The sequence below is a fragment of the Chelonoidis abingdonii genome, chromosome 6 (assembly GCF_003597395.2).
Source record: "Chelonoidis abingdonii isolate Lonesome George chromosome 6, CheloAbing_2.0, whole genome shotgun sequence".
In the NCBI taxonomy this organism is placed as follows: Eukaryota; Metazoa; Chordata; order Testudines; family Testudinidae; genus Chelonoidis; species Chelonoidis abingdonii.
In genome coordinates, this window is record NC_133774.1 from 102,517,848 (window position 1) to 102,530,900 (window position 13,053).

Genomic DNA, 13,053 nt, shown 5'->3' on the forward strand with positions numbered 1-13,053 from the left:
TATGTTACTGAATATCCAAGCCAGAGCTGACAAGTATGTCAGGTGTGTTGAAGATGGCAGTACTACCTGTGACCTGGAAGACATTGATTTTGTTCTGGACTTCCTCTCTGATTAACCCATTGAAACAAAATACATGATTTGTAGCTTCTCTATCGTCTCTTCCACACTGTCATGTTTGCTGAACTGTCCAAGGGTCTGCAGGCTCAGCCACTGTAGATATTCCCAACTCCAACCCATACTTGCTGTGCATGAATCACTGGAGTACCAGCTGTTAAGAGCAACGCTGTATGTTGTTTTTGTCCTTGTTGGATTCAGCCCTAGGAATGTTTGCTGCTGATAAATAATTTCACCTACATGGGCAGGGAGGCCTGGGTACAGCTGAATGTTTGTTTTTCCAACTCGTGATTATGAAGTCAACTCTTTAAAACACACACAAAAGGAACACAGGGCTGCTGCACTGGGTCTTGCTCTAACATTAAAGAAACAAACCATTTTGATCCACTCGTTAGGGTCTCTTGTTGTTTCATAGGATGAGTATTCCCCTCATGACTAGGCATCAGTTCCTTCTTATAAAGAAACCTCTAGTACTCATTCCTTTGGGAATGGGAGATCATACCTGTTGCAGAGGCAGAGCTTGGTCAATGGAAATCTGACAGCTTTAGATGTTATGGTAGCATTCCCCAGAAATAATAGCCAAGGGGGAGTTTTTGGGTTGGCATGGAGGTGATACTTGTTATCTTAAGTCTGCAGATATCAGCCCTCCCACTTTAGGTGTGTGGGTTTTGGCATTGTTTACAGAGCATTCTACTATGCACTAAGAAGGTGGTTATAATTATCAGCTGGAGTTGAGCAGAGGGTAGGCTTCTCCCCACTGGCTTGAAATTACTGATATTACTTATTTATATTATGTTAGCATGCAAGAGTATAAATTAGGATGAGAGCCTCACTATGCTAATACACAGACCCCAAAGAGAAGCTGATCCTCTCATGGGCAGGTGAAAGGTGTTGACAAGATTTTCCCTCTCCTGCATGTAAAATCAAGTCCTGAGGGTTGGATTAATCCTAAAAGTCAGTATGAATGTTTTAAGGAGTATTCGCTAGACATAAGTGGTATTGTTGGATCTAGTTCAAGGTACTCTTCAGTGACTAGCAAAAGTCTAGCAGATATAATGGAGTGTGCCAGTGAATTGCAACTGCTAGGTACTGGTGTTATACTGTCATTTTAATAGAAGTGACAGCTATGTGCTTTATACACTTGGCTGTTGTGTATTATTGCCAAATGACATCAAAGACATGTTAAGACTTTTGGCATATCAGCCTACGAAAGATACTTCCAACATAAAAATCTAAATGATTAAATTTAATATATGGCCCCAAATTCATTAAAATACTAATAGCTCATTCTAACTTAAATGATAAATCTTACAGTATCTAGCATTCTAAAATAGCATCACTATCATTTCTAAGGCATCTCAGGTTAAAATTTCCTACTATAATTTTCATGATTACAAAATGCAATAAAAAACCCTAAGAAGACAACAGATGAATGGCAATGAATTTATATATAGTTCTATAAAATATTTTTTCTTAAATACCTTTGAACCACAGTTGTCACAAAAAACCCTCACAGCCAAAATTGAGAGGAAATATAAAAACAATATTTAAAATGTATAGTTTAAAAAATTGTAAACATTGTAAGTAAGTTCTATTAATCCACTTCTCTTCAGTAAATATTTCAAGATCAGCAAATGTACGGGAACAACCTCTGTTTCTGTAAGTAAATTGTTTCAAAGAACAACTCTGTTTGTATCTGTGTCATTCCATCTTTTGTGGAATTTTTTTAGAATACACTAGCAATGTTTTTATTAGTCTATACTGGGTGAGTAGATGGATCCAAGCAGGGTTTCTCCTTTACACCAAGTTGAACTCCCTCAGGTTTAGCTGTAGGATAGTGTCTTTGACAGCAGCAAAGACAAAGCGGATATTCTCTGTATCTGTGGCACAAGTGAAGTGTGAATAGATTACTTTCTCTTTGTCTGGATTCTGGTCCTGATACAGCTTCAAAATGAATTCTCTGGCAGCTTTCACATCTTGTTTAGGTCCTGTGTAGAAGCATAATGGATAATATTTTTAAAGGTTATAAAACGTTATGTAGTTCAAACAAAATATCAGCCAGCCCATTCAAATAAATACCTAGCTATATACAATTTATTACAGACACTATTTTTGCACATGGGATAACTACCAGGAGATAGCTTTTTGTTGATATGCTTGCATCAATCTAGTGGGGCTAAACTTGTTATAAGATGTAGAAATGGTATTGTTTGATTAAACTTCTGTGGTAAAACATTGTCATCAGTACAATGTTCACTCAAAAATGTTCCTACAAATTACTTTTGTACAATAGCAGCCTAAAAACAAGCAAACATATTCAAAGTGCCAACAATGTTTAATGTATAAATAATGTAAGACTATAAATTGTCAGAAGTATATTTATTGGCTTATTATTGTACTTAAGTTTTCCCTCTTTTTGAATATTTGATATAGCTCTGCATATAATAAGCTGTTTCTATGGCAGTCTGCATCTTGGGATTTTATTTTGCTAAGAGGGAGGTAGACTTTTTCTGTAAATAAGTATTTTAATCAAAGGAATTTTCTCAACTTAAATTTAGGATTCCATACGATGTAATTAGCAAGCTAATGCATTTTACTGTAACTGACAGGTCTGCACCTAAAACGCTGACTGATTTAAATCAATCAGTGTCTTAATCCATTTTCAGTGTAGGTCCATCATTCTTTTGGGATTATTGAATAGAAACTGAATTTCAGTATACAAACGACCCCACTTTAAAGCAAGTTGTACAGGTAACAGCAATGTTGTCTATTAAGTTAAAATGCACCAAAGGGTTTTCTTTAGACTATTTTGTTTTATCCAGTTATTTGTGAAATGCCTAGACAGTACAAGAATGACTATAAAAAGTAGAGAATAAAGTAACTATATCACAGTATATTTAGCAAACACCTAGAAAATGTACTGGAAATTTTTAGAATATATAGTACAAGGGAACAAGTTTCCCAATATTATAAGTAAAACCAATCATCTTCCTCTGTATCAAAATGCACACTTTTCAACTTTGCATTCAAAAACCAATATTTAAAAATCAGACTCCAGTCTCATTCTGACTCTAGCAATAAATAATATTCATGTTGCTATGCCACAGTTGTGCCCAGGTATCTCAAAGAAAAGAAATGTGTGTTATCAGAGGTCCGGCTAAATGAAAGTTTCCAACACTATGGCTGCATAAATCAGCTCTTTTAAAAGCCTCTTGTCCTGATCTTGCAATTTACAATATAGTCACACAGATTGTATATACCACAACCTAGGTCTATATTTTAACAGGCAGAATTAAAAAAAATTAGTTGCCAAATAATTACCTCAAATATATTACACAATCTCCTTACCTTTTTCTCTTATTAGTTGCGATTTCTCTGCCTGCTTTATGAATGAGATTAACAATCACATTTAGAGTTTATATTTGATTTTAAGTCACTGCTGTGAACATAGTCTAGGATAAAAGCTCACCTGTGTATTCTGGGAAATAGCTGATTAGATGGGAGTACATGATTTTCTCTTCTAGAAGATCTTTTTTGTTTAAGAACAGAATGACTGAAGAGTTCAGAAACCATGGGTACGTGATGATAGTTTTAAATAAGGCCTTGCTTTCTTCCATTCGATTCTACAAGGAGACAAATGAATTTGAAATTCAGTTGTTTTAAAGCACTACCATATACATAAGCAGGACACACACAAATCAAATCACTCACACCTCAACTATCAATCCAAAAATGAAGTTCTCCTTAAACCCAGTGCATTTTCAAGTTTTCTTACCAGACTTTCTCTACCCACAGAGTTGTAGCAGAAGTATTAACTACCCTACTTAATATTTTATACACACACGCAGAGGGCTTTGGATCCGGCCTGCCTGAAGCTAAGTGAATGGGCAGCATTATGCATAAAATTTAATGGAAGGTAATGCACACCAGAAGTCATCTGAACTACTCATGCATGTTACTGGACATCACTGTGGCCAGTCCAATGAAAGCCTCTGCACTGCCACTCCACATTTTGGCAAAGAGCAAAAAGGTATGAGAGAATTCATAAGGGATGGGTGAGCAAACACTGAAAAGTATTGTAATTAGAGCTGGCTGAACCTACAAATTTCTGATTAGCAGGAAATTTTCAATAGTTTGAAATTTTCCACAAACTGAAAATTCATTTCAGAAACCATGACTGACACAGGGTGTTTCTGAAACAGAACATGCTCCACGGGGACCATGGCAGCTGCATGAAACTGATAAGCATTTCAATTCACAGCAGCCGGGGCTCCCAAATATCTGCAGCTGCCAGGGCAGCTCCACCATGCAGTCTTCCCCAGGCTGGGAATGCAGGCCTTCCAGATCCTCAGGCCAGCTCACTCCCAGGACTTCCCACTCTGGAGTCTGGAAGCCAGGAGGTCCCCAGCCTGGCACAGTCCACAATGGTGCGGCTTCCCTGCAGATGAGGCTCTCAGGGCAAGGAGCATGAAAGCCCTAAGTGGAGTTCCCAGCAACCTCCCAGGAGAGCTGGCAGAGAACCAGGGTAGACAGGGAGGTTTTCATCAGAACTCTGCCTATGATTTGACCAAAATTCGAACCAGAACTGTTTTTGGGAAACAGTTTAGATTCAACTTAATTGGCATTTTCCAACTAAACTTTTACTAGCAATTTTCAGACCAGTTCTGATAAGACAGTTATATAAATCCAAGCATATAGCCTTACTTAAGATAGTGTTCAGTCTTGGTCATGCCATCTCAAAAAGAGATGTGAGAAAAACAACAAGGATTTGGAGATTGGTTGTGAAAGCGAATAAGACATGGAAAGGACTTTATATGATGAGATGAAAAATAAGAGGTATGATTGAAGTACACAGAATAATGAATGTTGGATTAGAGAGAGACTATTTACCTTCTGTGTTCCGTGAAATTGAAAAAATCTAAAACTGATGGCAGGAAATAGTTTTTCCACAAAACATGTTTAACCTATAGAACACATTGCTGCAAGATATTGATGCCTAGAGGCTGAGTCAGAAAAGGATTAGGAAATGTATATATTTAAAGAGAACATCCACATATTTGATAGTAGTTATCTTTAAAACAGTTCAGAGGGCAATGGATGGAAAGGGACTCTATATTGTAAAGAGAGAGGAGTACTTATGGTGGTACATTAACAACAATCTTAGCTGCCTTTTTTTCCTGCCTTCTCTTTTTTGGTAGGAGACTGTTGCCCCACTCTCACAGCTGGCAAATGGAAGTGTAGATGGGATCAGGGCTCCAGCCCATAATTAGTGGCAGCTATGCCCAGCTTCCTCTTGGACAGTGGTGGTCTGTGGCCCATAGTTGAAAGACAGCTGAGGAACAGTGTTCAGAGTTGAGAAGGATTGGTAGTTATACTTTGTGAGTACTGTATTTCTAGACTTTTTAACATTTAGGTTTTTTGGATTGTGTGCTATAACTTCCTGACTTTAAAATAAGGGGGTTTCTTTCAATAACTAGACTGTTCCATTAATGAAGTGGTTGTAACTCAATAGTCAGCTTTTATTTTGGCCATGTTGTTTCTATATTAGACATTTCTATAGGTTGTTTTGTTTTTTTAATATTAATGTGTGAAAAGCTGTTCTCACTGAAAGAGTGAAGCAAAACGAAGAGTCCTGCAGCAGTTAGAAGCTCCTCAGGAGCTCCTGCTGGGTTGTGCAGAAGCTGTAATAGACTAATAATGCTGCACTTCCAACTTCGTAAGGGGCAAACGGTTAGTAATACATGCATTTATAAAGCACTAGGGAGTTCCCCCCCTACACACACACAGAAATACAAGCCTCTTTTTTCTATGCCTAATCAAGATCCGCTCATTCCTTACCTCATTGTCACATTCAGCCAGGACCTGGTCGTATTCACTTAGTGCAACTAAGAAAATGATGGAGGTAACACTTTCAAAACAGTGAATCCATTTCCTTCTTTCAGACCTCTGGCCACCTACATCCACCATTCTGTTAAACAGAAACAAACAGCACGATGATTGTTTTGTGTCTATGTAGTTAATATGTACAGAGAAGCTGTCAACCAGTAGAATCCAAGACACTTTACACCATTTTTTCAGGAATCACTAGCCTCATAAAAAGTTTAGCTACTTCTAACATGGAAGCTATTTAACATATTTTAAGTTAATTCACTTGCTGAAGGATCACAAATACCAGCATAGGTCAGAATGTATCGAACAGGCCATTATATATGAAAACTACCATCATGATCTGCTTCAACTTTCTGAATGCAGCTCTTGAGGAGGGGATGTAGAATTATGCAGGTTCCTTCTATATGAAAGTGACTAAAACTAAATGTTTATCTCCCATAACTGCATATTTAATGCCATCAGATATAAAATGTCCCAGATCTAACACTCAGAATTGCTCAAGTGCATTTCTCCTCAACACAATCACTTAAAACAAAAAAAAGAAAATTACGTGTTACACCAACAGTTACATTCACAGCAATCTCTGCTCACATATTACTACCAAACTAATAACCAAAATATGCACACAGACATCTCAGCTCAACAAACTTAGTTCTGACACACAAAATCTGATAATGCATACTTGCAGTTTCTCCTAATCACATACAACTTTAATTCTCTCCAACTTCAGTTAGATCAAAATTAGGGCTGTCAAATGATTAAAAATATCAATTGCTCTGTTAAACAATAATACCATTTATTTAAATATTTCTGAATGTTTTCTACATTTTCAAATATATTGATTTCTATTACAACAGAATACAAAGTGTACAGTGCTCACTTTATTTTTTATTACACATATTTGCACTGTAAAAACCAAAAGAAATAGTATTTTTCAATTCACCTAATACAAGTACTGTAGTCTCTATCATGAAAGTTAAACTTACAAATGTAGAATTAGGTCCAAAACAATAACAATTTACAACTTTAAAGCCAACAAGTCCACTCCGTTCTACTTCAGCCAATTGCTCAGAGAAACAAATTTAGTTACAATATAAAGAAGATAAGGCTGCCTGCTTCTTGTTCACAATGTCACCTAAAAGTGAGAACAGGTGTTCACATGGTACTGCTGTAGCTGGCATCACAAGATATTTTTGTGCCAAATGCCTAAAGATTGATTTATCCCTTCATGCTTCAACCACAACCCAAAGCAGTGCAGCCCAACACATGTTCACTTGCATCATCTGAGTCAGATGCCACCAGGAGAAGGTTGATTTTGCGGGGGGTTCTGCAGTTTCTGCATCTGAGTGCTGTTCTTTTAAGACTTCTGAAAGCATGCTCCACACCTTATTTTTCTCAGTTTTTGGATGGTACTTCAGATTCTTAAACCGTGGGTTGAATAGTCAAATCTACTGTGGAAGTGTTCATAACATGAACATGTGCTGGGTCATCATCTGAGACTTCTATAACATGAAATACATGGCAAAAATGCAGGTAATATATACTTACCTCCTAGAGCTAGAGGGGACCTTGAAAGGTCATCAAGTCCACCCCCCTGCCTTCACTAGCAGGACCAAGTACTGATTTTTGCTACAGATCCCTAAGTGGCCCCCTCAAGGATTGAGCTCACAACCCTTGGTATAACAGGCCAATGTTCAAACCACTGAGCTATCCCTCCCCCCAGGGATAAACAGTCTGCCCCAGTCACAAATTTAATTAACACTTTAACATGCATCATCAGCATGGAAGCATGTCCTCTGCAATGCTGGCTGAAGCATGAAGGGGCATACAAATGTTTAGCATATCTAGCATGTAAATACCTTGCAGTCGATTGGCTGAACAAGAAGTAGCACTGAGTGGATTTTAGGCTCTAAAGTTTTACATTGTTTTGAGTGCAGTTATGTTACAAATGTAAAAGATTTCAATTCACCTTATGCAAAATGCTATTTCTTTTATCATTTTTACAGTGCAAATATTTGTAATAAATTATAATAGTGAACACTGCACACTTTGGATCGGTATTCTATTGTTTAACAATGATTAATTTGAGTTAATTGTGTGCATTGACAGCCCTAACCAAAATATTTCCCTATAGACACATGTGCAGGGATGAAGACTATAAAATGTTGTTTTTGTATATAAAAGAGTGTGATGTCAGAGTTGAAGGTTGTGCATTAGAGTGTTGTAGTTGGTTCTGTGTTGAAAATAACACACAGAGTTTACTTTTGGTGCTCTGGCACCCCATGCTCGAGAGATCAGATTCATCTGATCTCCTGCCAGTGCCCCTCATGCCCTCTCACTTCCCATAGCAAAGAGCCTTAAGGGCTAAGGCAGAATGAAAAACTTGTTTTGCTTTCCAAGTGTAATGTTTTAGTTAGCATACTGATAGATTTTCTTTGCCAGTCAGGAAATACAGGTTCTCTGTGTCAGGCCTGCCACAATGTGTACTTCAGTACATGATACAAGATGGCGGAGCCTAAGAGATTTCATAAGCAGCTCAAGCATGATGGGAACTATTCCCATCACAGGACCTCAGTTTGGTGTTCAGAGCATTAATGGGTACTTCATTTGGCTACTTTTTCTTTACCAGCAATTGATGAAGACTGCCTTGTTGGTAGCCATCACATCAGCTACAAGGACAATAATGATTCAAGCTTTCAGGGTGGGCCTGCTGTATCAAATTTATCACAAGGACAGTCTTCATCCAAAGTTTCTGCTATGGGGAGTGTCCTTTCCTCCTCCCTAACAGAAAGACTTCACCCAGTTAGATGTTGTGAGGACATTGTCTTTTTATTCAGACAGAACCAAACCAAACCATTCAGCTGTATGCCCAGGCTCTTAACCTTCTCCGCAAACACCACAATCAATATCAATATCATCACTGCCTAAGTGGGTCTCAGACTGCGTAAAGAGCCTAGCCAACAAAGGCCCACTCTACCCATGACCAGGCAACTTGTGTGGCCTACCTTGCCAGTGTCCCCAATTTCAGAAACAATCACTCAAACAAAAAAATACAGCTATTCACGCTGCAGTAAGTGTAGTTCTTTGAGTCATGTTGCCCACCAAACTGACAGGAGTCCTACTGGCAGAAGAACTGAATGCAAGTTGCTATGCCCCATACCTTATATCTTCTGCTATAAAAAGTGAGGAGCTATGAGGGGTGCAGATGCAGCTCCAATAGATACTGCTATTCAGAAATAGCTGATTGAGTGTATGTGAACCAAGAGTGGACTCTGCATGGCCAGCACATCTCTAAGAACTATGGTGACTGTAAGGTACGTAATTGTTTTAACGTGGACTGATTTTTCTCATTATCTATGTAACTGTCTAATCCCCTTTTGACTCTCAATAAACATTTGCTATTAATTGCATATTGTGGCAATGAGCTCCACTGATTATATTGTATAATAAAATCCCTCCATCTTTTATTCTTTTTAAAAGTATTGCCTTTCAATCCCATTGAATGTCTTTTATTCTTGTATTATATGAGAAGGTAAATAGAAGTGTTGATTATCTATCATTCATTACCGCATATTTCTATCATACTGCCTCTTATTTCTCTCCTCTAAACTGAACATCCCAATCCTTTCAAACTTCCCTGAGTCTTTCAATGCCTTTTGCTGTCTGTATATGGATTTCTTTTCCTGGTATATCTTTTTTACGCTAAGACAAGAAGAAATGATTTATATATAGATATAATAGTTTCAGGATTCATTATCATTCTCTATACATCCCAATATTTAGTTTGCTTTTTGGACTCCCACTGTGCACTGTCCACAGTGATGCCCAGGATGCTTTACTATGTGGTTACAGTTAATTGAAAACCCAGGAATGTGTACAAGTACTTCAGTTTATACCTTCCAATACAGATTGCCTGGCATTTGTCACTAACGTACCGATAAATTCAATGGGGGGAGTGTAATCTTTAATTTGACTTGCTAGCTCACGTGAAAATTGAGCACCATCTTATCATTGCTAGGATTTTAGTTCAAGTTAGCAGCACATCTTTATTTTTTAGTTAAGATGAGGGCTAAGTTTGACTAACCCAAATAGTTTTATGCCATTTTCAAAATTAGCCACCTTGCTCTTCCCTCTTTTTTTCAGATGATTAATAGCATGTCATAGTACAGTACCTTGGGGCATCCCTGTTAACCTTTTGCTATGCTGACCATGTATCGTCCTACCGTAGTGCTTTACTGATTATTTCTTAGGGCTCTAGTTTCAGAGTCATGAGACCTGGGCTCTATAGATCAGCTATAGGACCTCAAGCAAGTCACTCTCACAGATGAGAAAAAGGAGAGGACAACAGGGCCAGGTGGAGGGAAGCAGATAGCTGTGGATCTGTGTGTGTGGACTGAGGATATGGGAAAAGCAGGGCTATCCAAGGAGGAGTGAAGCAGGATTTGGGAGTGGGCAGAAAAAACAGCACTGCAAGAAAACCCAGCCTCAACTGCCCAAACTCTTCAGCCCTACTGCTCAGCCCATTTCCCAATATCATGGGGACTGCTGACATATTGGAATATGAATAGAAGAGAATGCCTAGTCTTGCTCTCTGCTGTTTTTCCCCCTCCTCCATGGCCTAACTCCACACAACATTTTCAATATTTTTCACTGGCATGCATTAATGTCTGTGGTTGCTAACAAGGAAGAGAAGTGGAGCTTGCATGTTAGCTTGGGAGGCAGCTTCTCAATCCGATTAGCTTCTTGTGGTTCATCAGAGTGGAAATCTAGTCAGAAGGATCTTACTAGGGTCCTTCTCCCTATGACTCAAGTTGGGATCAAGCATGCAGAGCTGGAGGGAGAGCAGAGAGGCAGGGAAAGTGAGGATCTGGTGATGAGAAGGAGATCTAGGGAGGCTGGGAAAGTGTTGGAGAACTGAGTAATTGCTGGATCTGGATCATTCTATCAGCTTTTTTTTTTTTATACACACAGATAAGTTTTTCTCTGATTTGACAATAAGTAACTCTTACGTTGTTGGTAGTATCTTCAAGCTAAAAGTTTGAAAAGAGGCCGTAGACATTTTATGTGATGTGTTTGTAAGCAGTTTGGAATACATGGTAACTGAGCTTGTTTGGATATAGGAAGTTGTTAATTACATTTGGCCCAGAGTCTCAAAGAGGAATGTATTTTAAATATCCTCTGGAAAAGTTAGAAAATGTCATTTTAAAAAAGCCATAGCCAATTTAATTATTCTCTAAAGAGTTACTGATTGAATTTGGAGACTGAAGTGTAAGAAACTGATTTACTCCTGTTTTGCATGTAAAGCTCACTGTAGTTTTAAGGGTAGAGTCTCTGCAGACAACTTAAAAGATATGACTATTATGAATTTGTTTCATACATTGCCAGAATACAGTCAATCTTACCTAAAGATAATGTTTTCTAAATCAAAAGGATACTCAATAATTCCCGTAGTTGGCACTCTGACTCTGAGAATATCTTGCTGAGTTGGCACAAATGAGGGCAAGGCAATACGATCAATGTCAGTAAGGTAACTGCAAAATAAGATAGACACACATATAAGTAAATGTTTTTATGTAATGAATCCAAATATTTAGTCAAAATATGGAGTAGTAAGTGTAATCATTTACCCACAAACCAAGTGGAAGAACTATATACTTAACATAAAGAACCTATCATCTGAATATGTGCAATAATCACCTTCTCTAGGCTATTAACATATAACTGAAATGAGCAACTTTATTTGTTTAGACAAAAGCTTCATAAATTTAAGGGAATCTCTACACTGCAATTAAAATCTGCAGCTGACTTGAGCTTGTAAAGCTCTAGCTGTGGAACTGCAGTGTAGATGTTCTGGTTACAGCTGCAGCCCAAGTTCTAAGACCCTCCCACATTGCAGGGTCATGGAGCCCAGGGTTCCAGCTCAAACTGGAACATCTACACCACAATTCAACAGCCCCAGTCAACTAGCATGGGCCAGCTGCAGGAGTCTAATTGCAGTGTAGACATACACTATGACAGGAGTTTTCTTACTGCTCTTGATATTAAAGTGCTTTATCCAGTTTCTGTGCTTTACATTAATAACAGAAAGAAACAAACAGGTGTCTACTCAAATGGATTATCTATAAATGTAATTAGACATAACTAAAGGAAATCAGTGTTTTCTGCCTTCAATGCAGTTAATCTAGAAATCTGATTTCACAAGATTTGTGGTTGATAAAGCCAGGATTTAGTCTGACTGTCGCATTCTTGTGCTTTGACTTCCTCATGTAATGCCTATTTATCTGAGACCACTCAAAAGAGCGCTACAGATACATACAGAACAAGACAGATCCCAAACTATGCTCATTAACTGCAGAAATCACCCCATACTTAGAGAAGATGGCTCTCTTATTGTTAATAGATAAAACATATTAAAGCTACCCTTTCTGCCCAGCCATCTGTCCCAAACAAATCTCAACTAAAGATGGGCACCAAAATCCACACAGTTAGATTTTCATAACCAGGAACTCTTTAGTCTGCTAGAACGGATGTTTAGAGCACTTTTTCCTTCTTCAAGGAGCTAGAGCAAATCACCAGATTACTTCTGTGACCTCAGAACTAGAATTTAGACCACACTAGACAAAGGAATATTTACCTCACAGCGAAGTTCGAGAACTTTCAAATATGGCTAATTTGTACACCAAATTTCATTCCCTAATTTACGTACTTTTAAAACTACTGTTACATAAACTCACTGCCCTGCCTGCTTGATGTTGATGTATTTTGTTCAGCTGTTTTCAAGCTCTCCCCAAAGGGAAATTTAATTATGTACCAGCTGTCCTGACCTCAGCATTAGGAAGGGGGGTAACTGACTAATGATTTCAGTGTGCTCAGAACGAGGAAGATATTTGGAAACGAACATTTTATACAGAATTATTTTAAATTTTAGCATAAATCTTAGACTAATTTAAAAGGTGGGTGAAATTTTCAGACCAAGGGATATCCAGGAGTAGATGATGTAAGCAGGATGAGTCCACCACTCTTCATAGCTCTGGAAGAAGCCTGGGGTCA

General features: G+C 38.1%; 1 protein-coding gene across 2 annotated transcripts in view; it reads right to left on the minus strand.

Moving 5' to 3' along the window:
• Nucleotides 1-1,204: 1,204 nt before the first annotated feature.
• GNA14 (G protein subunit alpha 14) overlaps nt 1,205-13,053 on the minus strand; it is a 67,398-nt gene continuing 55,549 nt past the window's right edge. For both annotated transcript variants that reach the window (XM_032790452.2, XM_032790453.2), the window contains 4 exons: nt 11,406-11,534; nt 5,953-6,082; nt 3,584-3,737; nt 1,205-2,102 (listed from right to left, as the gene is read on the minus strand). In XM_032790452.2, the coding sequence (XP_032646343.1) occupies nt 1,912-2,102; nt 3,584-3,737; nt 5,953-6,082; nt 11,406-11,534 (604 nt within the window). In that variant the 3' untranslated portion in view covers nt 1,205-1,911. The remainder of the gene's footprint in view (nt 2,103-3,583; nt 3,738-5,952; nt 6,083-11,405; nt 11,535-13,053) is intronic.